Genomic DNA, 27,650 nt, shown 5'->3' on the forward strand with positions numbered 1-27,650 from the left:
GGCTGCCATCCCAGGATAATCTGCCTTCATTACTTGAAGCCTGCAAGAGAATGAAGTTCTAATATAAATGCTCACTGACAGCCACACATGCCTGCATAGGAAGAATGGCAAAGTCATACACGATGGATTTAAAGCGGAATGAAGATGCCTGCAGAGCAACCCCCAGCAGCCACCTGACAGGACCGCTCACAGGTCCCCTCATGGCGTCCTGAGACCCTGACTCTCAGGTAGACGCGACCTTAGTCACTAAGATGATTTCTGGCTCTCACTCAGTTCCATATCTAAAATTAATGAAGAACAGTCTGGTGAAGAGTTTAGCCAGGAAAACTCGGGTTTGTATACAGGCCATACACTTCAACACTGTATAATCTTAATGCTTGCTTTTATTTCAACATAATAATCAATTAATGAAAGATCATGGTGTTTTAGAATTCTATTTAAAGGCATTCATACTCTTTAGATTGTTAATATTTTCATAATATAGTTAAGTATTATAGGTATTGATATTTTGACTAAATTTTACTATAATTTCAGTATATGATGAGCTGTGTTTGCTTGATACAGTGTTTGCCTAGCATGCCTAAGATCCCAGCTTTGATACTCACCACCCCATAAAAATGTTTAATATATCTAGGAACTAATGTGCTTATTCTCCATAGCTCTCATTATGATTTTTCAAAACATTAATACAAGTTTCTTCTTTTACATAATCAACATAGACAAGACCAACCCACTTCACTAACTACAGGATCAATTCCATCTCATTTCAAATTTTACACTCAGAGGTTGAAATCTCACAGTTCCATGAATTCTTCATTGGGCTTTATTGGTTATTAAATTAACTTCAGTCCTTGCTTAGATGACGTAAGGAATCATGACCAAATTGTGTAAAATAGGACTCTGTCTTCAGACTTGGCAGCAAGCACCTTCACCGCTGAGCCACTACGCTGGCTCTGGAGAAGCTAAGGCCATTTTCCTCTGTAAACTGCTCTGGCCACCCTCTGCTGTTTGAGGGCTGGAGAGATGGCTCAGTGGTTAAGAGCACTGACTGCTCTTCCAGAGGTCCTGAGTTCAACCACATGGTGGCTCACAACCATCTGTAATGGGATCTGATGCCTTCTTCTGGTGTGTCTGAAGACAGTGACAGTGTACTCACATACATTAAATAAATAAATAAATATTTAAGCCGGGCAGTGGCGGCACATGCCTTTAATCCCAGCACTTGGGAGACAAAGGCAGGCAGATTTCTGAGTTCAAGGCCAGCCTGGTTTACAGAGGAAGTTCCAGGACAGCCAGAGCTATACAGAGAAACTCTGTCTTGAAAACAAAAACAAAAACAAAAAAAGAAAACAACTTATTAAGGCCCAAGTCCCAACAGAGTGTGAAAACTTGGCTTGAATTCCCCCCTGAGCAGCACAGGATGTGTTGGAATAGATCCATCTCTGTGCCCAGGCTGAGCTTCTTCGCCCCCCATTCTCATCTTCTGCTAGAATAAATGCTTTAGGGGTCACCAGAAAGGAGGGTCATTTAATAACAACAAATATAAATGATTCCAATTTATATGTGAAAAAATAGTTCCGGGGAGTTTGAATAATTGACTTCTGCTTGAACAAATCAAAGAAAGAGGTATTCGTATGCTAATTCAGTGAGTTTCAAATGCTTTGCAAATCCTAAGTACAAATTCATTAAGGCTAAAGAGTCTCGGGTATTTTCTAATTAATTATAGCCAATCTGAGCTTTCCTGTTGCATTATGCATTCTTATGAAGGAAATATTGGTTACTTAGTTGTCAGAGTGTAATAATTAATACAGCTTTTAAACTGTGGCTTTTAAAATAGCATACATTGAACGGAGCTCAGCAAATATTTGTTAGAAGGGAAGGTAGGACAAGTGTTTCTCTAGAGGTGATGTTATGTTACGTTTATAGCTGGTGGTCAGTAGACTGGAACATCTGTTTTGAAGGGCATGGCATGTGAGGATCAGTCACCAAGACATGCTGTTTCTACTGATGGAAAAAGACAAGTCCTCTACCCATGCTCTGTTCCACTGTTGCATCTTTCTGCCTAGTGATCTAACGTGGTGTCTTAGTGGAGCTGACTTCAAATGATACACTTCCTTATCATAAAGACACTTTATTTCACCCAGCCTATCCCCCTAACACCACTTTCAAATGTTCAAATAATTGAGCCTAAGGGGGCTGTTTCTCATTCAAATCGCCACGTATACTCGCCAAGCAAAACATACTTTCAGAAAGCTGAAAACCCAAATAAAATGATGCTTATGTTTTTATGTTACAGAGTAGGTGTGTTGTTGGATGTTGACAGTGAAACTCTAAATGATCTCTATCTTAATGGCTATTAAACTGCTTCCTAGAACTTTAAAAGAGCTTTACAAGCATCATGCTTAGCTGTGTACTGTTCTGTGAAAGAACTAGAAGTACATAATAAATGATCATATATATCATATAAAATCATATGATTAAGGAAAAAGGTTTGGATAAAGCAACTAAAGGATACTAAGTGTCTTGACAAAAGTAACAGATTCCAGATTCTGAAATAGATTCAGCATATGTGATTATAAAATACTAATTGAATATTGTCAATTCAGTGCAGGCTAAAATACAAAACTAGGATGAATACAAATCATTTTATTCAGTTTTTTAATATTACCATGAAATTGGAGGCAGTATTTTATTAATTGAAAAATACATATGTGCTATTGTATGTGGTTTTTTTATTATCAATTGTATTGATTTGTTTCCCTTTTCTCAACTATGCATAGTTCCTTTTTGCCACTCTGAAAAATACCATGACCAAAAGCTACCTACCTACCTGTACTGCCTAGTTTCATGTGCCAACTTGCCACAAACTGGAGTTATCACAGAGAAAGGAGCCTCCCTTGAGGAAAGGTCTCCACAAGATCCAGCTGTAAGGCATTTTCTCAGTTAGTGCTCAAGGACGGAGGGCCTAGCCCATTGTGGGTGGTGCCATCGCTAAGCTGGTAGCCTTGGGTTCTCTACGGAGGCATGTTGAGCAAGCCTGGGGAAACAACATTGCAGTAAATGACATTCCTCCATGGCTTCTGCATCCACTCCTGCCTCCAAGTTCCTAGCCTGTGTGAGTTCCTGTCCTGACTTCCTTTGGTGATGAAGAATTCATTTCATTTTATTTCAATGTGGAAATGACAACTGAATAAACCCTTTTCTCCCTAACTTGCTTCTTAGTCATGATGCTTGTGAGGAGCAGAAACCCTGACTTAGACACTACGAAAGGAAGACTTTATTCTGGCTTATGATTCCCGAGCGCGAGTCCATAAGGATGGGGGAGGTGTGGCAGCCAGCAACCACAGCAGGAAGCTGGAAGACCACATCTTCAACTACAAACACAAAACAGAGTAAACTCAAAGTAGGCTGAGAATGCAAACTCTCAAATCCCATCAGCAGGGACATAGTTCTTTTTTTTTAATTAGATATTTTCTTTATTTACATTTCAAATGTTATTTCCTTTCCCCTTTTCCCCTCTGAAAATCCCTTATCCCATTCCCCCTCCCCCTGCTCACAAATCCACCCACTCCAGCTTCCTTGTCCTGGCATTCCCCTACACTGGGCATCAAGCCTTCAAAGGACCAAGGGCCTCTCCTCTCATTGATGTTGGGCATATGCAGCTGGAGCCATGGGTACTCTTGGACGCCAACAAGTGCTTGCTGACAGTAGCCTGTTATAGCTAGACCTCCTGAGAGAGGCTCTGCCAGTGCCTGACTAATACAGAGGTGGATGCTCGAAGCCAACCATTAGACTGAGCACAGGGTCCCCAGTGGAGGAGCTAGAGAAAGGACAGAAGGAGCTGAAGGGTTTGCAGCCCCATAAGAGAAACAACAATATCAACCAATCAGACCCCTCAGAGCTCCCAGGGACTAAAGGCTCCACGTCTTAGAAGTTCCTAACTTCCCCAACAACACCACCAACAGGGAGCCAAATGTTTAACTATTGGAGCCTAAAGGGCCATTTCTCATTCAAACCACCACATACACTTACCATGTTTTCAAGATGTGTGGATTATTGGGTTATTCTGAAAGGCTGCTGGGTTTAATTTTAGCATCTCCTTATTTTGTGTGTTTTCTAAGTTTTCATTTTCCATTTTCTCCACCTCATTTTGACATGGAAGATGTTCCCCCTATCCTGGAACTTTTTTTAACAATGGGACAGTGTGGAAATTGTGGCAGACTCTCCTTTTCACATCAGTCCTTTAGGCATTTCTGAGAGAGCATGACAATGGTCAACCCTTTATGGTACTTACCAGCAAATGTCACTCATTGCTCTGAACATCATTATACTACATCTAAACTAAGAAGAACGGTGATCTTGTGTTCTTTCTCCCTTCTTGTAACTCAACATTAACTGGAATGAAAGACCACAGTCTATTGATAAATGCAGTGCAATGATGTAAAGTCACATTCAATAGCAACAAAGCCAATCACTTCAAAATCAGTGGGACAGTACTGGCTAAAATTAATAGCAATGATCTTAATATTAAATTTGATTGTGACTTAATAAATAAAATAGATCATGATGGTTGTCACTCTGAATACTGTTCTTAGAAGAAAGTTCACGTCCTCTGCCAAATCTTCGAAGACCATTTACATACAAATGACCTGGGGGCAGTGAGAATACATGTGCATTTGATTATATGTTGACACCAAGAACAGACTTCAAAGTTTAATGGAGTCATGAGTCAGATGGAGACTTGGCAGCATGGTCCTTCCTGAATCCCCTCACCAAATGAATGTGCCTCATGATCATGGAGATCTTTAAGCCTTCTCTAATTTCTTGACCACATCTAAAGAAAAAAAAATCAAGGGATTCTAGATGTAATTTTTGCTTCCAATTTTTTCAAGATAAAGTAAATCAACTTAATTTGCTTTTATAGAATGTAGCCCTGCATTCGGATTTTGAACTGTGTAGTCACATGCTGCTGTGGAGTCCTAGAGACACATGGAATCCTTTCTCTTCTGCACTGGTGCCTACTATTGGCCATCTGCCGTTTATTCTCATTGTTCTTGGCTCCAGGGACAACACTGATTTACACTGATTCTCCACCCTTTGACCTCTGCTCAAGTTCATATTATCCACTGACTCGGATGTGGCATAGGCAGGCACGACTTCCTGGAAGAAAGGATGACTAAGCAGCTGATGCCCACTTGACAGGGAAGCTCATTAGGCCCATAGCAGAATCTTCATGGCCAGAGCCTTCTACCACCACACACACATACACACTCACATTCACACTCACACTCACATTCACACATCATACACACACACATACCACATACACATTCACACACACACTCACTCCACACATACAACATACTACACACATACACGCATACCACACACAAACACCACATACCACACACAAACACCACATACCACACACAAACACCACACACCACACACACTCACACTCACATTCACACATCATACACACTCACACCACATACACATTCACACACACACTCACTCCACACATACAACATACCACACACACACACACACACACACACACACACACACACACACACACACACTTACTCTCTGTCCTGGAGAAAAGACTGCTTCTGATATAGTCCAGATCAGTGAGACAGGAAGTCTATTTCTCAACTTGTTTAGTAAAAGAATCCCTCCTGGTGTTTTCGTTTCTACTCACGTGTAAATTGATTCATCCACTTTTCCCACCACTTCAACTTTATGAAGGAAATATATTAGCTTCAAATAACTAAAGAAGAACTCCTTAAACACTTCTGGTCCCCAAAGACAAAATAACTTTGTGCTTGGGGAGAGTTACTGTCCCAAAGGCTGAAGTTTTCATTAGATTTCTATTTGCTGTGGTAAACTCCATGGCCAAAACCAACATGAGGAGGAATACCCACCATCAGGGAAGTCAGGCCAGGAGCCCGGACACAGACTCTGTGCAGAGGCCATGGGAGAGCTGCTTGCTGGCTTACTCCTCATGGCTTGCTCAGCCTGCTTGCTCATACAACACAGGCAGTCCCCACGGGTGGCACCACCCACAAAGAGGTGGATTGTCCCATATCAATCATTAATTAAGAAAATGGTCCACAGGCTTGCCTATAGGCCAATATGGTGGGGCCAATTTCTCAGTTGAGTTTCTCTCATCTCAGGTGGAGCCTACTTTGTGTCAAGTTGACAAAAACTAACCTACACAGCAGGAGTGTTTCACAGGAGTTCTGCTGTATCTAAACGGAAGTACATAATGTGATGTCCCCTAAGACATTCTATTGCAGATATAAATCATGTATTTGGTTTTGTTGCAAAAAATCAATGTAGAGATAACGTGCTCAGACTTCTGTGGCATCATAATTGATTGCTCACAGGCAAACACTCAGATTGTTCCTTTAAACCTGGAATGACTGGTTTTTTAGAAAAAGATCCTCGGTGTCCATAACAAGAGGTAGCACAGTGCTGGAACCCAGGGAGTTTGTCTTGTGCTTTCCTCAACCGTCTCGTCTCTGGCAGGGAGACGAAATGGGGTTTCTTGCTGAATCTGCAATTTACGATTTGTCCATGTTGTCTGGCCAGCCATCCCCAAGAATCCTCCAGTCTCTGCCTTTCCAGCATCAAGATTGTAGGCAAACTCCACCATGCATGTGTATGTATACATATACATACATACATGTGTGTGTGTGTGTGTGTGTGAGTGTGTGCACCTTGATTTTTTTTTTTTTATGTGAGAACTCTAACTCAGTTCCTCATGTTTGCTTGGAAACCACTTTACAGACTGAGACATCTCACTACGCCCTCCACTAAATATCAGAGAAATAAAGGGAAGTTAACGGAGCGCAATCTGCTTATGATGCTTTGCATCCCAGTGCCGAGAGGTAAAGGAGGCGTGGCCCTAACCAAGAAGCTATCTCCAGTCGTGAACTACTTGCAAAGGAGAAAAGGGTTTTCTCCAACGGAGTCTCACTGAGTATATTAACCACCATTCAGGGTAGGCCCTCTGCCCAGCAGCGATGGGCAGCACAAAATGAGCTCCATGCTATTTGTTAGACTTCTTCTCTCATATTGCTTTTGGCACTTTTTTTCTTACTCATCTTTTGCTAGTATATAATGGTTTCCATTTGGCGTTTTGTGGGTGTTCTCACAAAATATATATATATCTTTGTGTGTGTGTGTGTTTGTGTGTGAGATTTCCTAGCCAGCCCCAAAGAAGTGCAAATGGCTTCAGTCTGTGTTCCACTCAATGGAACTCAGTCTCCATTCTGGAAATGTAGATTTCCCCCATGCTCTGTACAAACAGGGACATCATGAGCATCATGAGTATCCTTTCCCAAGGTCCAGAAAAATACGCATGATGTCATCCACAGCTGGGGTGGCTGTGAAGAAGGCTTAATGGGAATCCTACCATCTCTTCCTAGTTGGCATTGTAAATATAACAAACTTATGGCTGGGACTGAAGTGTGTGACTCTTCTTCCCAAAACTTACACATCAATGTCCTATCTCCTCCACCTCCAAAAATCACGGTTACAATTTGAAAAAGGATTTAAAGAGATAAATAAGTTGAAATCCATTGTGAAGGTAGACTCCAATCCAGTTGTGACCAGTAACACATATACAGGGGAACACAGGCACAGAGTGGGGAACCATGTGGGGACACAGGCAACTGTTAGCAAGACAATGAGAGAGGCTTTCCAAGGAACCAAACTTGCCAATATTTTGATCCTGTAGTTACAGTTTGTAGAACTGTTGGAAATGAGTTTCTCTTTTAGGTCCCCAGCTGTGAAACTGTATTATGGCATACCCAGCAACCAGTATTCTCATTTTGCTCTTGCAAGAAATAAAAATTACTTTAATGTATAAAGTATAAGTGTCAGAGTAGGAATATAGCAAACATCTTGCAGTAAAATCCAACATGTGTAAAATGCTACAGAGTAGACAAATGGCAATGGGCTTTGATTAGTTTTGTATTGTTTTTTAAAACAAAAAGCATTTAAGATTTACTCTTCATAGTGACCCATGTGTATACACCACCATACTTAAGCATATCCACAGACTAGCTTGCTGAGACATTCATCGGGATTATGGATCCCGAGTTGTAATTGAGAAAAATTGGCAGCTTAATGTTCAGTCTTCCAATCCACAAATTTTCCCATTGATTTGTATTTTTAAAAATATCTTTCATTAACAGTTATTAATTTTAGCATATATACCCTATATAGATTTTGTTATATTTCTATGTAAAGGTGTCATTTTGTTGATACTATTTTAAAGTGAGATTTTTGTGGGCTTTTTTAAAATTTCAAACCTTAATTGCCCATTAGTGATACAGTGATTGGCATTTTTTGGTAGAACTTGTAGTCTGTGACATTGCTAATCTCAACTCTAAATCCTAAGAAATTTTGTAGATTTTTCCATGTAGATACAGTGAGAACAGAGACAACTGTGCTTCTCCACCCGTTCTCATTCATAACTACATCCCCACTGTCCTCTGCAGATCCCTGAACTCTGTAAGCTTTTTCTCAAGTTACTGAAATGGAGATTATAACCAGTAATACGTATAAATTTCATCAGAATGCTTTTGTGTCTCTTAAAGAAGCAAGCAATTACATTAAAGCAGCTTAAATTTAATGAGCAGATCTCTGCACTGTGCTATCCAGTTCCTGTCTCTAAGCCAGCAGAACACCCGTCACGCTTGTCTGTTAACTCATACATCAGACTCCATCTTTGTATCTCTGTACCTGACTCTGCAACCTGATTTTTATTTAATTACATTTGTAAGAATGATAATCTTTATTCTCAATTGGATGTTTAAATTATCCACACAAATTTTATTTTTGTTTCATGATACTAGAGAGGTCTTAAATAATCCACGAAATTTATATACTTTCTTCTAGTTATACCTTCTAGCTCAGGGAACTGGGCTTTTTATTTCTTTCCTTTATTTTGAAAAAGGGGGCAAGTTTATAGAAAGCCAGATATGCAGATTCCCAGTTGAACTATTGCTTTTACAGGTAATATAAAAAGGACAGTTGTTTCTCTCTGACAAGCTACTCGGTCAGGCCACTAAACAGTTGGTTATCATTTGGCGAAGCTTCTGCCCTTCCTTTTTAGCCAAGAGTGGAATCTGTCTACATAGATATGTTCTACAACAGATGGAGGAAATATCAAGAGGAAAATAGATGATTAACTCTTTTTTCAGCATGTCTCTTTCGGCTGACAACTAAAACTGAGGTGGGTACTGGCTGACAAGCAAGAAACTGAGCCAATCCTCTATCTCATGACTCCAAAGAAATCATTCATTGTGGTCTCTCAGTAGCAGATCTTATACTGGTTCCTTGTTTTCAGACTGTTGATCTTAATCTATTCAGGTCATTGTTCTAACCTTAACCCTAACCCTAACCCTAACCCTAACCCTAACCCTAACCCTAACCCTAACCCTAACCCTAACCCTAACCCTAGCCCTAACCCTAACCTAACCCTAACCCTAATCTGTTAAGGTCTCCATTCGTTCTATATCAGCACAGATAGTAGCATAAACAACAAGAATTCACTTCTCTCACTTCTGAGAACTTATGGCTGATTTTGAGGTGCCAGTCCATCCTGTGTCTGCTGAAGGCCTGTGTCCATATTTGAAGATGGCTATCTTCTCCTTAGCTCTTCACACAGAGGATACTGAGAAAGACAACCCCTCTCTTGTCTCTTCTTATATGGGTAGTAATCCCACTGCCTGGGCTCTACCTGGTCACCCCCATGTAATTAGTTACCAACCAAGTCTCTACGTCCATCTTCCACTAGAGTGGGGACTGAAGATCTAGTATCTGAATTTAGGGAAATGCTAATGTTCAGTTCATATCACTGTTGTTGATATTACATAGCAATATTTTTTTTTAAGTTTTAAAGTAAATTTTTCAGAGTTTCCTAGAAACTAGCCAGTTAAATTCCAAATAATTTTAGCTTAAATCTCAGGTTCATAGATTATGGTGTGATTCCAAATCATTCATTTTAGTTAAAATCTCAGGTACATAGATTATGGTGTGATATATATATGTATATATCCCATCCACCAGTTTATTTGTTCAATCATTTGTATCAATGTATGAGATAGATATATAGTTCATTATAGTATTGTATATTATATAATATATATTGTATATGTTGTTCATTCTTCAACTTTGGTTGTGAGTTCTCTCACGTTGTGCCTTTATTTCTTAAACACAGGGCAGTTTTTTATGTTTTTTTGTTTTGTTTTGTTTTGTTTATTTCAGGTACTGTGAGATACTACTGGCTTCTTGCATTTTCTTTGACTGGATCCAAGAAGCAACCATTATTCCAAGGAGCAAATGACTAAGTTTACTCCAATATGACACAGATAAACCAATATTTAGGCACTGGGAAAGAATTTGACATAATTAGGAACCAGCCAGCAATATTTGCTCAGAGACTTCAGTAAGAGCAGGATGCCAAGGACCATCAGCCTGAACAATGAGGGAACTGGATGCACCACTAATGAAAATAAATAAGCCCGTGGTTGGCAGGTCAGTTGGAGGTGCAGAAACTGGACTTGGAGTTGGGGTGTTATTAAAATACAAGATGTTCTCCTAGGAAAGCTGAGGGGGTGACTGCTTCTTACCGCAGTCCATGGAGTCACTATGTATCCTCGGGAAAACAGTTCCTGCAGAGAGAGTGGAGAACTGCTTAGCATTGTATGAATGAATTCCACTACTGCTGCCTGCCTGTTTTCTCAGAACTGAGACACTTCCCTTAAAGAAAGAGAAAACTCTCACAGCTTACCTACCTCAAGACGCTCAAAAGCGACCGAGTTCACAAGGCCTCTGCCCAAGCTTGAAAGCAGTGAGCAACTGCAGAGGAGACAAGCCTATAGATTTTGTGTGTGTGTGTGTGTGTGTGTGTGTGTTGAATTGTTTTGTTATTGTTGCTAATATGATTTTTGTTTGTTAGTTGGGCTCTTTTTGTTGGTGTTTTTATTTCCTTAAGAATATCATATAGATTATATTAAAATTTTAATAAATAAACCCCTTTGGGATGAGATTTAATTGTCAATTTATTTTTATTTTGTTTTCATCCACTGATGTCATTCTAATCCCATTTAGTAGAATCCATTGTAATAATTTACTTTAACCTCCCATCTTCTTTGGAAATACTCAGTGTTCATCTAGAAAGCCAACACAGATTAAAGAGTTTTTTACTACAGTCAGAAGAGATCTTAAAACCAACTGGACTCAAACAAGAGTGGAAAATACCAAGATCAAAGAATAGTAGAAATAGTATAAACATTGGAGTTGTAGAGAGGAAACATAAAATCAATCCAAATGGCCTTGAACTCTTTCAAGAATAAAGGACTAGAGAGGGACACCAAAAGAAAAAAGTTGAGCTACATAATCAAACTCCAAACAATATTCTAAGAGACTAGTGTAGAAATTTTGTGTTTTCTGAACAGTCTTACAGAAGCTAGTAAGAGATTAGAGACCAGCTACCCCTCGCTTCACTGTCATTTGGGGTTGTTTTTATACAACTTCCTGTCTATGTTCTTTTTGTATTTATTCTTATTCAATTTGCTTAGGATTGGGGAAAACTCAAGCTAGATATGAATGGCCAGTATGAAAATGGTGGTGAAATTTTGCATTTTTACAAAGTTTCTTTGTTCTTTGTGCATTTCATGCCACAACGTGTAACTGGTTAGCCACACACTCGAGTAGGATTAGGTCAGCATCTTCCAGAGTATGCTTTCCCGCTAGCATTGCCTGATGCCCTCATCTAAAATCCCACTGCATATACATGCCCCCCCTACAACCCCAAACTTACCAAATCGGTCACTGTCGCTGGTCACAGCAATCTGATTTCATAAAGCACCCATGCCCAAGTGACACACACCAACATTTGAGACTCACTCCCTGTGTGTCAATCACTGAAACTTCTCATTAGTGTCACTGTCTGTGCTGTTCCTCTAAAGTGAATTGTGACCCTCCAGACATCATGTGTTGTAACTGCTTCTGTTAGTAGGAGCCTCAGAATTAGGATTTCTCAGAACTCATGTAAAGGCCCCAGCAGCCATGGTGACTCCCCTGTAACTCCTGCCTTGCAAGTGAATACAGGGAATTCTATGAGCAAACTAGCCAGACTAACTGAATTAGTGATCCCTGAGTTCAACTGAGAGACTCCAATTGAATGAAGAAGGTGGATAGGGAACAAGAAAGTCTCCTGACATCAGTCTTGGACCTCTACACAAATGTGTCCACACGTGTTACCCACACAAACATGGATTTGCACACAGGCTCACACACATGCACACACCCTATCTGGAAAAAACAAAAAGCCTAATGGCAATCTCAAGTTGGATATTCTTTGAAGAATATAAATGAGTAAGAGAGGGCAGAGAGAGAGAGAGAGAGAGAGAGAGAGAGAGAGAGAGAGAGAGAGAGAGAGAGAGAGAGAAATGTGACTTTTTTAACATTTAGATACCATTACATAAGATGAATGTACCACAATTTAAACAATTTTCTTCTTATAAAGGTCACAAGTTTCTCGGTACTTACAAACAATGATTCCTAGATACTTTTCATGCCTAAACTAAGACAAAAAATCAAATAGTTAAGTAGGTTTTGTTTAATGTTTTTAAGAAGCTAAGAGTGGTTTATTTTTATCTATGTTGAAATCACTGGCGCTGACTATGGGTCATGTCTGAGCTTAGGGTATTTTATCCCATCCTTACCTGTCCCTTTTGAGATCAGACAGCTGCATCTCTTGCTTTATCAGGAGATGGGTGAGTGAAGATCATCCCTCCAATCCAGGCCTTAACAGCCTGATAGATGCTCCATACTCTCCTCCGTCTGGAACGAACATGTGATGGTGGCTAATTCATGTTTGAGTCCCCTGAGCCCAGTGACCAAATTGCTCACTAGACAGGAGCCATAGGCAAGGGACATACCTTAGTGAGGATTACGGCTCTGACATTTGAGGCTGTTTGATATGATGGACATCTGTAGACTACTTGACTGCCCCTACACCACCAGATTTTAGAATCCGTGAGATCTAAACTCTGGTGTGCCTGGGGAGAGTGAAGCTCAGATAAAAGAGTCACAAAGGTCACAGGAGAGTGGGCGGGAAGGAGAAGCAGACTCATGAAAAGCAATTGAAGTTCTTCCCTCCCAATAACAAACAGAAATGGAAATTCCCCTTAGAGAGTCCCACATGTGTATGACTTTCTAAAGGTAATACTCATCTAGGCTGATCATAAAAACATTTTAAAAGTTTCAAGTTAGCTAAAGCTTTTAAATAATATGCAGTGCATAGTAATACAAGTAACCATATATACATACCTTGATCATTTACTCTTTTACTACAAGTATGAAGAACACAAAATGGATTTATTCACATAACAAAAAAACACTCACTTCCTCTCCAATTGAAATGTGTCAGGAATGACTTGAAGTCCAACACTATTTACTAGGTAGCAAATACGTCTGACAACCAGGTGAAGAATTAAGAAAATGTACAGTTCTAGTCTTTATATTCTGACTATAGAAAAGAGTTCATTTGTAGCTGTTGGGGGTACACAGTGAAGCAGCAAACAACTGTCCAGCCCATATCATTCCACATATTTAGTGAGTACCCTCGTTTAGGTCCTAACTTCACACTAGACACAAAAAAAGGGCAGGACTGCCTTTTTAAGTCTGAACATGAGAAAAGAAAAGTATTTATTATACAACAGATATATCCATTTATGTGCATGCTGACATCTAGGAATTCTCTACTTCATAGACAACTAGAAACAGCATCCTGTCTCTAGAATATTTCTCTTCCCTCATTAAACCCACTAGTAAGTGTCTTGTTTGAGGGTCATACCCATAGTTAATTACAATTCAATATTCTCTCTGTATATGCAATACTTGGAAAACATGACATGTATTTTATCTCATTTTCATAAAAGATTTACAAAGACTCCAAAAAGGTTTACTGGTTAGTGTTTGTTTGCTTATTAAGATTGCAATTCTTCAGAAGCCAATGTTTCCATAGTATGTGAAGTTGCAGACAATAGTTTACCTCATACAGCACACTATAAATGTCAAGAAAGAGCTTAAACACTCACACTAGTGAGTTTGTTGGAACTAATTGTTTAATAAAAAGCACATTTTCACTCAGGTCTATGGAAGTTATCAGCAAACACATCCTCTATTGCTACTGCACAGTAAACTACATACAATAGCCACTATAACAAACAGAATTTTAGAGTTGGGTATAACATGAAACTTCTTCAATTTTTTTATATTTACACTGTGGGTTATCCTCGTCATACGATCAGTTACTTTGCCCCAAAAGTATACCTAGGTAGTACAGATAAATCTTTCAGAATATGCATTGAATAAACTCTTTGAATATGCACCTCCCAGAGCTTGCCTTCATCAGAGGATGATGTTAAAAGATGGTCTCATTATAGACATCACAGCAGTAGAGGAACAATTGTGTCCATATCAGAGGCTCACAATAAGAGCCCTGATGCCTCGAAATAAGTTCCTTCTCAGTGCCTCTCCTCAGTTCAAATGCATGATAATGTGAATTGCAGAGTTTTACCAACTATAATTAGGGAAACACAGATATGGTTCCTCGTGTTTCAGTTTTTGAGATGCCAACATCTTATTAATGTAGGAAATAAATTGGTTTGGGAAGTAAGTGAAGTGTCAGAAAGTTTGTCCAAGCTTTGAGTACTCTTGAAATTAAAAATGTACACTTATGTACATTTTCAAAATAAAGATGTACATTTGTGTAATGTAATAGCAATCATAAATTGTAATGTCTTTTTATAATCATAAGCATTATATGTATACATGCACATACATATACATACACATTCAAATCATTCACATGCATGCACACAGGAACACACATATATATATGTATACATATGTACATCACAAAAACCAACATGGAGCTGTCAGCTTAAATTTAAATTGTGCACACTCTTTACAACTCCATGCTCAATTTACACCAAAGATTGTTCTCTATTCTGATATATTCTTTACATAAGAATCAGTTGTGTGATTGATCACTTGTCTTTAAGTTAAGGTAATCACACAATAGTGTGTATTCCTTTCAAATCACTACAAATAATTGTCTTTAAGTCTTCAACAAGGCTATGTGCTTAATTTCTTTTAATTTACTTATGACAATTTACCAAAAACAATAATCACATCTAATGTAAACTACCAATCAAAAGTAAAAGTTTTTGAAGATACTGTTTTGAATCTATTGAGCTCATAGGGTTCCTAAAGTCTGAAATCACGTTTATAGATAAAAGTGGCTTTGAAAGGCTGGAGAGACGGCTCAGCAGTTAAGAACAGCGGTTGCTTGAGAACGATGCTCTCATTTCCTCAGGCAAGGGATGAGATGGAAGCCATGCTCTACTGCCTAAATACACAGCTTAGGCTGAGCCCAGAGCATTTCTTTCTCTGCTCTAATTATCCCTAGGCCTAAAAGCTTCTACCCTCCAAACAATCTAAACTTGCAAACTGACAGATTCAATCTGGCTTCTCTCCACTTCTGCCTGATTGCTTACTTGGCCTCATACTAACTTTGGAAATAAGTTCTACTCTTCTGGCTCCTTCTCATACTTGGTTCTCTCTGTTTTCACCTGTATCCAGCTTGTTCTCTCTGTCTATGTAAAACTATCCTGATAAACTGCCATAAACACACAATAAGCCCACTACTCCCTCTCTCCCTCTCTCCCTCTCTCTCCCTCTCTCCCTCTCCCCCCCCTCTCTCTCTCTCTCTCTCCCTCTCTCTCTCTCTCTCTCTCTCTTTCTCTCTCTCTCTCTCTCTCTCTCTTCCTCCTCCTCTTCTTCCTCCTACTCCTCCTCCTGCTCCTCCTCGGTATCTCCTCTCTTTTCTGTGTTATTCTCATGTGAGTTGGGCATATCCTTTCTCTAACTCATTCGGTCAAAACTTTCTCTGATTCATCACTCTGTCTGCCCCTCAATTGGACATTGCTTTCAAAAGTGGCTACTTCCCTCTACAAACTAACTTTACCTTCATTGTTAGGGATTAAATGTATGTACTAAGGGTGTGTCTATATTACAGCCAGATTGTACTATAATCCAGAACATGTCTGCATTCCAACCAAATCATATAGACCTAGAAGGTCTTTGGATGTGACCTCCTGCCAGAGAAACTATATTGAAGATACTATTTTAAGTCTATTGGATTTACAAGGTTGCTGGATTAAAATTCCTCTACAGCTATTCTTCCAGAGAACCTGGGTTCAATTCCTAATACCCATATGGCAGTTTATAAACATCTGTAACTTCAGTACCAGGGGATCTGATGCCCTTTTCTGGTTTTGGTAGGTTACAGGAAGGTACATGATGCACAGAAATACATTTAGGTAAAACACCCATACACATTGCAAAAAAAATATTGGTAATTTTTGAATGAAGCCAAACTTATGAAAGCAAAGAAAAATTTTAAATATGAAAATACATTTCTTTATAAAACATAACCACTAACCCTAGTCAGTGATGGACCTAACATTTAGCATGATTGCTGAAATTGAGTGTCTTTGTGTTAAATTACACAAACAAACAAAGGGGAGGTGTGAATTAAGATTGGGAAACTTGACAACAGAATCTTGCCCCTTATCCTCAGGTTAACCATAACAGTGGGTCTAAACTCCTGGCTTACTTCAGATCTTTCCACTCTTCACTGATAACACCGGATTTTGGAAGTGTGGTTCAACTTGTTTAGTGAAATTGCTGTTAGCACAATTTCCTTATACCTGTGTGTGTAAGGCAGAAACACAAGAGCTGCAGACACACTTCGAATGTGTCTTGATTGTTTTTCTTTTATTCTCTGACACAGAAACGACAACTCAGATAAAGCAATGTTTGCCACGTTCTTGTCATATGTTGAGTGGGATTTCAATGTTTGTATCATCTATAATAGGGCTTATGAAATGCTATCATGAGCTGAATCTGTGCTAAGACATTTCTGTATTTCTCTACAATTTTCACAGGAAAGGGAAATTGCTTAGACATTGAAAACCTATGACTTTATAGGAGGACAACCAATATGGAAAAAAAAATTCACCTACATAACAACACATGCAAGCAGTCACACCTGTCAGTTGTGGTAAGCATGGCTATCCTCATCAGCCTCACAATGTCAGGCTGAGCAGCCAGCATAGTGGCCATCAAAGTCACCGTGAGTCTCAGATGTCATGATCATGCAGATATTGCAATTGAGGACACATGGGCTGATAAACAGAGCAGAACCGCACACACAAACACAAAAAGTCTTGTGTTACTTTAAGCTTTGTCTGTAAGTCAGGGATCTGCAAATGGCCATGTCATGGTTCAGGAAGCATTAAGGTGCTTGGAAAAATTGGTCAGATAAAGGCACTGGGCCTCAGCAGATTCATTTATTCCGAGTACCTAAGTCTCACAGATAAACTCAATTGTGTGTTCTATTCAACTCCACCACATTTTATCTGTGCATCTCCTGTCGACACAAACAAATGAAAATACACAACCGTGAAGCAGCCAGCATAACAAAAGTCAGAGGCTGTGTCTGACCAGAGTACTCCCGAACTACACAGAGGTCCAAAAGTTCCAGTTACGCCATGAGTTTGATCAGCTGAGATGTTTCAGAAGTTTCCATAGCTTTCTTCTAACTCTGCATTGACTTATAGTCCAGCTTCACTAGATGCTTGCTGGCTCTCCTTCTCTGCAGCTGGTGACTCAGAAATAGCAGCAACCTTTAAGGAATTCTTGATGGAGCTGAGTTCCCAGATGTGCAAGCTGATGATGTTAACTCCACAGCAACGGCTGGCGAGCTTATACAGGTTCCTAAGGACAGCCTTCCGTAGCAGAATATAGACCCAGGGGTCTAAGATCTGATTCCACGTTGCCATTCGGAGAGCAAAAAGTGTCGTTTCACAGGTCACTGGGGAATTATTTCCATTTATTGCAATGCTGGCCATTGTTACCTAGAAAACAAGCAAAATAGGGAAAGCTGTTGATCACAGATATTTCTTCATTCCCATAGTTTTTCAAGTTGACTACAAATGCAACATGTCCATTGTACCACATCTCACAAAGTGCTGCCATTTTGCAAAATACTGGTGGGTATAAATTAATGATGCCATAAATCATGGATGTAGGCCATAGAATATTTTAATTCAAATTGACATGAAGACTAGAAAAATGATATTCCATTGTATACAAACAGACTCAAGGAGAAACAAGCATTGATATCAGCATCTAGCCTTATACTTCTGGGAGTAAGGATTTTAAAGCAAATACACATTAGTTTATTCAATAGAAAATGAAAGCATATTTAAGCAAATAAATTATTCATAAGCTTGTAAGTACTTTTAAACAGTGACCTTTGCCAGGCACTGTAATACACACATTCTAAAGATTGGAGCAAATGGATCGTGTCTTCATGGACAGTCTGAGAGCACAGAAGAATAACTTTAGAATTTCCCATTGATAGCTACAACGCTGCCTCGCTTTCACTTGGCCCCAGCAATGCCCCAGCAATGGCACTGTCTTCCTCTTTGTCTTCACTTGGCTAACATCCCCAGGAGGGTGCAGGGAACTTTCCAAAGGCTTTATAGAAATGAGTCCCCACTCCAACTGTGGCTTAATCATATCAATGTCTATTTTGGAGTCCTGTGGCCATTTCCTGCATGCATCATTATAAAGATCATCTGGTTCTGTAAATGTTTGCCAATCTATGTTAGAATAAAGCAATCACCAAGCCCAGTACTGAGCACCACATAAAATGGTGTAAGTAGGAGGAAAGTGGGAACATTCAGGCTATCAAAATAAGTAATAAATACATCAATCAAAGATGATTCTGAAAAATTAAAAAGATGTTTGGACCATAGTACCATCTGGATTAAGATATAATATAACAAAACCTGAAAATCTCAAAAGAAAATAAAATCAAGACTATTGTCAGAAAAAATAAAAATGGTCTTTATTCATACTAAGGATATTAGTGGCTAAAGGATGTGGATCCCTTAACATATGTTTATTGTCCACACAGCACATTTCACAGTGGCTACTCCATAAGTCACCCAAATTTGCCTCTTACAACTTCTTGACTCAGCCACAGACCCTCTGCTCTGACTACTGGTGAGGCCTTGCTTGTCCCAGAGATATAGCACCTTTCTATTATCAGTTTGAACAGCTCTTCTTTAAAACCTGCTACCTTATTTCTCTCCCCACCAATTCCTACCCATACTACAAACTCCAAGAATGGTCTCATCTCCATGTGATATTCATTGTCTCCATCACAATGGGTTTGTAGCTGTTTCCCCTGTGGTGGTCCTAGTCCCTATCCATGTCTACTCAGCCCCTAGTAGACTATAGATTGTCATAGTCCCTATCCATGTCTACTCAGCCCCTAGTAGACTATAGATTGTCACAGTCCCTATCCATGTCTACTTAGCCCCTAGTAGACTATAGATTGTCATAGTCCCTACCCACACCTACTCAGCCCCTAGTAGACCATAGATTGTCACAGTCCCTATCCATGTCTACTCAGCCCCTAGTAGACTATAGATTGCCATAGTCCCTATCCACTACTACTCAGCCCCTAGTAGAACATAGATTGTCACAGTCCCTACCCACACCTACTCAGCCCCTAGTAGAGTATAAATTATCGTAGTGCTCATGACAATCTTGTACTCATCTATGTACTTTTGAGTGTCTTTTTATTTCTGTTACCAAGTACAAAGCCTACATTTAAAATGTACTTCATAAATTCACTCACATTTTTATTCCTCAAGGTTGGACCTCAAAGTACAACTTATTATTAGAGAAACATCACAAAGGCATTAAAAGTATCTAAGTGTTTCTGTAGCAGCATAAACTAATGGAAGATTCCCGGTTGGCTTGATGTCACCCACAAGAAGCAGGATTTAGTGGCCTGAGCAGATCCCTTGGGAAATGGCTCGTTTTTCAGAAAAATAATGCATCAGATGATAATAGGGTACCCTACACAAGAGTATCTGGGTCAGAGGCACACTCACGTTACTGCTTCCCCTAATTATGCAAAAAGATTGAAGAAGGGTACAGGCCCCAGTCCTCACAGAAGTGGAACCAAGACTTGACTGGCAATTGCAATGAGATATCGTCCTTTTATATTTTGTCTTCACCAATCAAACATCCATTTACCTCCTCTCAGCTAGGCAACATGCTAGGTACTGAACAGAGCAGACACTGCAATCTATCATCTGCCTGTGAGAATTTTATTGTATTAGTTTTGGTTCAAGGGTGAATGAGTAAATATTTATCTTGCCTTACAAGTATAAAAAGCATGTACTTCCTATTAGTGAATGAATTATGCCTCTGGTATCTCATAGCTCAGCCAGACACTGCCCTGTAAATCTAAGAACAAACGTGTTCCATGAAATTGTATCAAAAAGCCCGTCTTGTGCTAGATATGCACATGTAAAGTATCTCAGTTACATGGCAACACCTCTCTGATCCTCCTGTCTCCTGGGACAGTGCTTTAATTGGCAGGTGGCCGTAGACAGATACTCAGTCATCTGCTGAAGAATCCCAGGGCTAGCTTCCCTTTAGAACAGGAAGCCAGTGCCCAGCCATTCAAAACTCTCCCTTTACCCTGTGCTTGAAGCAGTCACTCCTGAGCTCAGATCATTAATTAGTTAGCCATCAACAAAAAATATAGGTATATTTCTGTTAAAAAAAAAAAATCACCAGTTAGGATGTTATTGAAATTAGTGCATTTCTGATAGTTTAAGAGCAACCATGATGACCAGCAAAGGATAAATAAATCATGGTCATTTCACAAAGTGCAACTAAACACAGGAATTGCTCTTGAGACCCAATGTTAACTTAAAGGAAGCAAGTCACTAAATGTTATTTTATGTATATGATTGTTGCATTTATTGTGCACAAAATAAAACAATAAAGATGATTAATAAATGCTTCATTGGTTGACTCTGGAAAATAGGATTCTGATAATTTACCTTTGTTGTATAATTTACTAATTTTTTAGTGACATCACACACTGTTTTAATAAGTAGTGCGCCCCCATCTGGTAGTTTGTGGAAATAACATTTTCTAGAAGAATCAGAATACATAGGGGCATTGTACATCTGTGTATAAGTGAGGTGGTTTTGAAGGTGCCCAGAACTGCACTAATACAGCTGGCAGGTGCCGGGGAGATGAGGTTAGGATGAGAATCACCTGCAAGCTGGGCAGATGAGCACAGTCTGTAGCCGTGTTCCCTGGCCTCTTGTTGCCGCCCAGCAGCAACTTAGGGAAGGGTTGTTCTGGAAAATGGAGTCAGGAAAAGTTAGGCTAGCCATGATTGATCTTACCCATGTGGGAGGATCTCAAAAATTAGACAACGGGAGCTGTGATCACCCAGTCATCTTGCATTTAAATGCCCTGTTTGTTACAAGCCAACAGATAGAATAGGTGAGATAAATCCCTCCCACAAGTTTGTCAGCATGTCAGCCCAATCAGCGTGGCATATAGTAGGAGGTGGGCAGAGAGGTGTGGTTATGAGAGGCAGGCCTCAAATCAGGAGGGTTACAATTCCTCCCTTTATATTAGAAACAAAAAGCAGGATAAAAGTCATGGAGCTCGGCACAGATTCTGTATGGGAAACATCATGGTGCTTTAGCTGGAGGGCTCTGTATATCTCTCTGGTTCCATCATCTCAGACTATTTGACACAGCAAGTTGGGCTTATAACGTGTCTTCAGCAAAGACACAGCCACTCGGCATGTGTCTCTGTCTGGATTGACTTCACCACCAGAGAGACAGACTCCCCTCTGCACTATCCATCCACACAAAATGCCAAGACATGCCTTTAACACCTGCAGAGTCCAGGAACTGTCACAGTCTCTCTGGAGTCCACCTTCCATGAAGTCTATGTGAAGCAACACTGGTGTGCTGATGGGCAGCTGGGCATAGACATCTTAGTTGAGTTCCGTAGTAGCTCCCAAGCTAGGAGCCCTTTTAATAGCTTTGTCTTCAATAGGCCTTTAGTTCAATTGTCAATGAGTAACTTTTCATGTTAGAAACTCCGAGATTGAACTTGGATAAGGAGAGCTCTAATGGATGGCGAATTAATGCCGGGATGCACAGCCAAAGTGCTGGGTTAATAACAACGGGATCCACCGGGTTACAGCAGGTTTTGCTGGGGACGTAGCCACTTCTCATGGAGGGTAAGTGGACTGTGGGGTTAACATCGGGGTCTGCCGGCCGGGGACGTAGCCACTTTTCATGGAGGATAAGTGGGCTGCGGGGAAACTATGGGGACAAAAACAAGCTGTGTATAGGCTTTAGTTCCCTGTGATATTTCAGGATAATTCCCTGATTTTTTAATCTATGTCTTGTTTACATGTATCCATGTGTGTATTATGTCGGATGAATGCCAAGTCTTTTGTCTTTTGTTCTTTGTCTTTATGTTAAAATATGTTACACGTGGATGCTGGCAATATGGCTGCGGAGGCCCCACCTCTCAGGGCAGAGAGCATAGGCCAAGACCCGAGGGAAAAAAAAAGGGGGAATATGCACTCCACCCTAAGAGTGTCTTCGCTCTGGTTTTTTTGCTTATATTAAAAGACATGTTTTACTTTTTTGACTATGTTAAATTATTTCATTTTTTCGCCTCTTTTAAGGCATGCTTTGCTTTTCGCTTATGTTTAAAGGCATGTTGCCTTTCACTTGTCTTGAAAAATCCATAATGAAATGGCGTGTCATTCCACTTACTAACACCTTATTTTCTTAACCCCACCTTGACCTGGGGAAGGTGCTCCTTTGGTGTTGATACACAATGGCGGCCTTATACATGTTTTTGCCAAGTGGATACAGGCACAAGATCTTTTATAGACATGTTTTTGCACCAAGAATATTGGCTAAACATTTTTATTGGCCAGCAAAGTTTGCTTTGGCTAAGATTGGACTCTACTTTCTTCTAAGAGTCAACATTGGTTTCCCTCTGTACCTAGAGGCCAAACCTTGGGTCTAAGCGTTGCTAATTGGCAACTAATATGCCTGAGACATCTTCTAGTTATTGTTATTTTTAATCTTTTAAGTTTCTATATTAAACAGACCCATTCCCGGAGTCTAAAGACAATCAAAATTCACTCAGTCCCGGAGCTCTCCTTATCCAAGTTCAATCTCAGAGTTTCTAACATGAAAAGTTACTTATTGACAATTGAACTAAAGGCCTATTGAAGACAAAGCTATTAAAAGGGCTCCTAGCTTGGGAGCTACTATGGAACTCAACTAAGATGTCTATGGCCATACCACCCTGAACACACCTGATCTCGTCTGATCTTGGAAGCTAAGCAGGGTCGGGCCTGGTTAGTACTTGGATGGGGCACCCGGATGAAGATGTCTACGCCCAGCTGCCCATCAGCACACCAGTGCTACTTCACATAGACTTCATGGAAGGTGGACTCCAGAGAGACTGTGACAGTTCCTGGACTCTGCAGGCGTTAAAGGCATGTCTTGGCATTTTGTGTGGATGGATGGTGCAGAGGGGAGTCTGTCTCTCTGGTGGTGAAGTCAATCCAGACAGAGACACATGCCGAGTGGCTGTGTCTTTGCTGAAGACACGTTATAAGCCCAGCTTGCTGTGTCAAATAGTCTGAGATGATGGAACCAGAGAGATATACAGAGCCCTCCAGCTAAAGCACCATGATGTTTCCCATACAGAATCTGTGCCGAGCTCCATGACTTTTATCCTGCTTTTTGTTTCTAATATAAAGGGAGGAATTGTAACCCTCCTGATTTGAGGCCTGCCTCTCATAACCACACCTCTCTGCCCACCTCCTACCATTTGCCAAACCTTGTTCCTGGTTTCAGTTACATCGGAAGTCCCACCTCCACAGATCAAGAGAAGTCGCTGATTGAGTTGGCATGCTGACAAACTTGTGGGAGGGATTTACCTCACCTATTCTACCTGTTGGCTTGTAACAAACAGGGCATTTAAATGGAAGATGACTGGGTAATCACAGCTCCCGTTGTCTAATTTTTGAAATCCTCCCACATGGGTAAGATTAATCATGGCTAGCCTAACTTTTCCTGACTCCATTTTCTAGAACAACCCTTCCCTAACATTGCTGCTGGGTGGCAACAAATGGCTCCATTCGTCGGGCTGGATTGGAGTAGAAAAGAACAAAGAGGTGTGGTTATGAGAGGCAGGCCTCAAACCAGGAGGGTTACAGCCTCTGACGACAGGCTCTTCACAAGTCTGGAAACTATGCTATGACAGGCTCACCCAGACTTACATTACAGAAAGCTTTTTTGTTGATGTCTAACTAATTAATGATCCTGGCCTTGGAGCAACTGCTTTAAGCAACAGGTAAAGGGAGAGTTTTGAATGTCTGGGCACTGGCTTCCTGTTCTACAGAAAATCTAGACTTGGGATTCTTCAGCAGATGACTGAATATCTGTTCACAGCCACATGTTGATCAAAGTCCTGTCCCAGGAGACAGGAGAATCAGAGAGGTGCTGTGGTGGACAGACTTACCAAGTATCCGATTATAAAGAAGTACAGAAAGGTACACTGTGTTCTCTAACAGATCATCCTTGGATCTTGCAATGGTGTGTGTGTGTGTGTGTGTGTGTGTGTGTGTGTGTGTGTGTGTTTCTTTGGTGTGGCTGTGTATCTCTGACTGTGTGGCTGTGTAAACACATTTGCATGTTTTAGGGTACACTGGTATTGTCCAAAACTGACATTGGATGTCTTCTAAGATATACTGACCTTATCAATTCAGCTAGTCAAGTGAGCTAAATGGCTTTATGGATCCCATCTTTGCCTCCCAAGCTCTAGGGTAACAGGAAGACCATCATGCCACCTGGCATTTACCTAGGTGTTGGAGTCATGAACTCCAGTCCAGCAAGCACTGTGCTCAATAAGATGCCTTCCCTCCTTTTCAGTGATTAGAAACTTTAGTAAAAAGTAGATATTTGGGTGACCTATGAAAATAACACATCATTTACATCTATAACTTCTCAGATGCTCACAGTAGTGTTGAATACATGAAGAGAGGTCACATGCATATCCAGGTTTCAAAAAGCAAAATAAATAACATAATGTTTTTGTATTCCATTCAGGATATAAAATAAAATTGTGTCAAAGGTCATAATAGTATTGAATCTGCAACTTTAGTTATCAACACCAGAATCCATGTCAGCTAAATTTTTACTGTAGGAATTATTAAAGCAGCAGAGCTCTGTCTGTGTGCATGTTGACCTAAGTTAGGGCTCCATTGGCCATTGACAAGTCAACCAGTGCTAGACATGATGACACATAAGCCCAACATTTGAAAGGCTGCATAAGAGGATGTTAAGTTTGAGAGCTGAGTGGGCTTCATCATAAGCAAGCCTTGGCTATGTGGTAAAACCCTGTCTCAAACAGAAGAGCAAAACCAAATACTAATGACAAATTCAAGAAGTGTGTTTATGCTTCTGTCTCTTTGAGCTTTCAAGAAACACACTAATCCAGCAGTGAGTGGATTTCTCTGTCCACTGTCCAAGCATTGTGCAAGATGACAATGATGCTGAAGCAAAGCTTTTGGAAAATCCTGTCTAACAAATGATTAATTTAGCTTCATTATCTAACAAATCATCACACTAAAATATTGTCATCTCAAAACCTCATTTGATCATCTGACTGATTCTTAGCTACATTCCAACCCCAGCTTACAGTAGAGCAAGCGGTTTCTGTTGTGTGAGTCTGGATGTACAATGTTTCTCAAGGGACAAACCAACATGATGCATTCATAATACTGCATGTAGCACAATAAGGACACCAAAGTTGCTACAAGGAGGGCTATTTATAAAGTTCATCGTGAAAATGCAGGTTTTTACAATTTTGTAGTGCATTAGCACTTCCATTGCTCAGGCTTAATTAATTTTAAAAGGCTGGAGAGGTAGCTCAGTGGTTAAATGCTTGCATAACTAGTGCGAGACTCTGGTTTCCACCCCAGCACTATGATGAAAAAAAAAAAAGAATGCCCCTGTTGTATGAGCAGTTTTGAACTTAGCATCATTCAGACATAGAATCATTTTTCCCTGGAACAAGACTTGAAAGTGCTTAAGTGAAAATATAATGAAGTCGTTCCTGGAGAGACGATTGTTCTTAGACACCCAGAGCCTTTGTGAAATAGTAACAACAGCCCTTCTCATGTGCACAGTGTCTATCAAAATATACAGAGTTCTCATCCAGTCACAGAAGCAAGCTATGCAGGCTAGTTTTATGTCAACTTGACCCAAGCTAGGGTCACCTGAAAGGAGGGAATCTCAACTGAGAAATTCCCTCCACAGGATCCACCTGTAAGACATTTCCTTAATTAGTGATTGATGGAAGATGACCCAGCTCACGGTGGGTGGTGTCATCTCTGGGCTGGTGGTCCTGGGTTCTGTAAGAAGCAGTCTAAGCAAGCCGTGTGGAGCAGGCCTATAAGCAGCACCCCTCCATGGCCTCTGCATCAGCTCCAGGTTGCTCTTCTCTGAATTCCTGCCTTGACTTGCTTCAGTAATAAACTGTGAAAGTGAAATAAACCCTCTTCTCTCCAGCTTGCTTTTGGTCATGGTGTTTTATCACAGCAATGAAAACATAACTAAGACACGGGCGTTTTCACTGTGCCTCATTTCATATTATCTTACTCCGAGTGGACCATTCTTTCTCCTGTCAGCATTAGGTAAAACTGGTCAGGCTCACAGGGAGTTTCTTAGCTGTAGGGAAGTACAACCCTCTTATTTTCAAACTATTATCATTCATAACTTTGTCACTGTACAGGCTGGTTTTGTGTGTCAACTTGATACAAGCTGGAGTTATCACAGAGGAAGGAGCCTCCCCTGAAGAAATGTCTCCATGAGATCCAGCTGTAAGGCATTTTTTAAGTTAGTGCTCAAGGGGTGTCACCCCTGGGCTGATAGTCTTGTGTTCTCCATGAAAGCAAGCTGAGCAAGCCGGGAGGGTGGGGGGAACAAGCCTCATTACTCCATGGCTTCTGCATCCACTTATGCCTCAGAGTTCCTACCCTGTGTGAGTTCCTAGCCTGACTTTCTTTGATGATGAACAGCAATGTGGAAGTGTAAGCTGAATAAACCCTTTCCTCCCCAACATGCTTCTTGGTTATGATGTTTCTTGCAGAAATAGAAACCCTGGCTAAGGCAGTCATCCAAGGGTAATCTTTAAGTTTACACTGAAACACAGAAGGCATATGTTGGCAACTTGACACCTCAGCTTCAAAAACAATAAAAGATTCTTGCCAGTGCTTTACGGAAATACTCTCCTAGGGCTCTTAGTATTTAGAGAAGTTGAAGTTTTAAAGGGTATTTTGGAAATTAAACATACTGATGGTGATTTAACATTACTGATCTGTGTGTGTGTATACAGTGGGTATGCATGTGCATGTGTGCCTGTGTATGCATGCACATGTGTGCTCATGTGCAAGTGTGAGTGTGTGCACTTGTGTGTGCATATGTGGGTGTATATGTATATATGTGCACATGTGTGCATGTATGTGTTTATGAACACCCTCCCTTACTACAGTGACACCCTCCCTTACTGCAGTGACACCCTCCCTTACTGCAGTGACACCCTCCCTTACTGCAGTG

At 40.4% G+C, this 27,650-nt stretch overlaps 1 protein-coding gene across 1 annotated transcript in view; it reads right to left on the minus strand.

Moving 5' to 3' along the window:
* Positions 1 to 16,848: 16,848 nt before the first annotated feature.
* The window catches only part of Ptgfr (prostaglandin F receptor), a 42,589-nt gene continuing 31,787 nt past the window's right edge, over positions 16,849 to 27,650 (minus strand). The window contains exon 3 of the mRNA XM_031375846.1: positions 16,849 to 18,011. Within this exon, the coding sequence (XP_031231706.1) occupies positions 17,709 to 18,011 (303 nt within the window). The 3' untranslated portion in view covers positions 16,849 to 17,708. The remainder of the gene's footprint in view (positions 18,012 to 27,650) is intronic.

The sequence above is a fragment of the Mastomys coucha genome, unplaced genomic scaffold, assembly GCF_008632895.1.
Source record: "Mastomys coucha isolate ucsf_1 unplaced genomic scaffold, UCSF_Mcou_1 pScaffold16, whole genome shotgun sequence".
In the NCBI taxonomy this organism is placed as follows: Eukaryota; Metazoa; Chordata; class Mammalia; order Rodentia; family Muridae; genus Mastomys; species Mastomys coucha.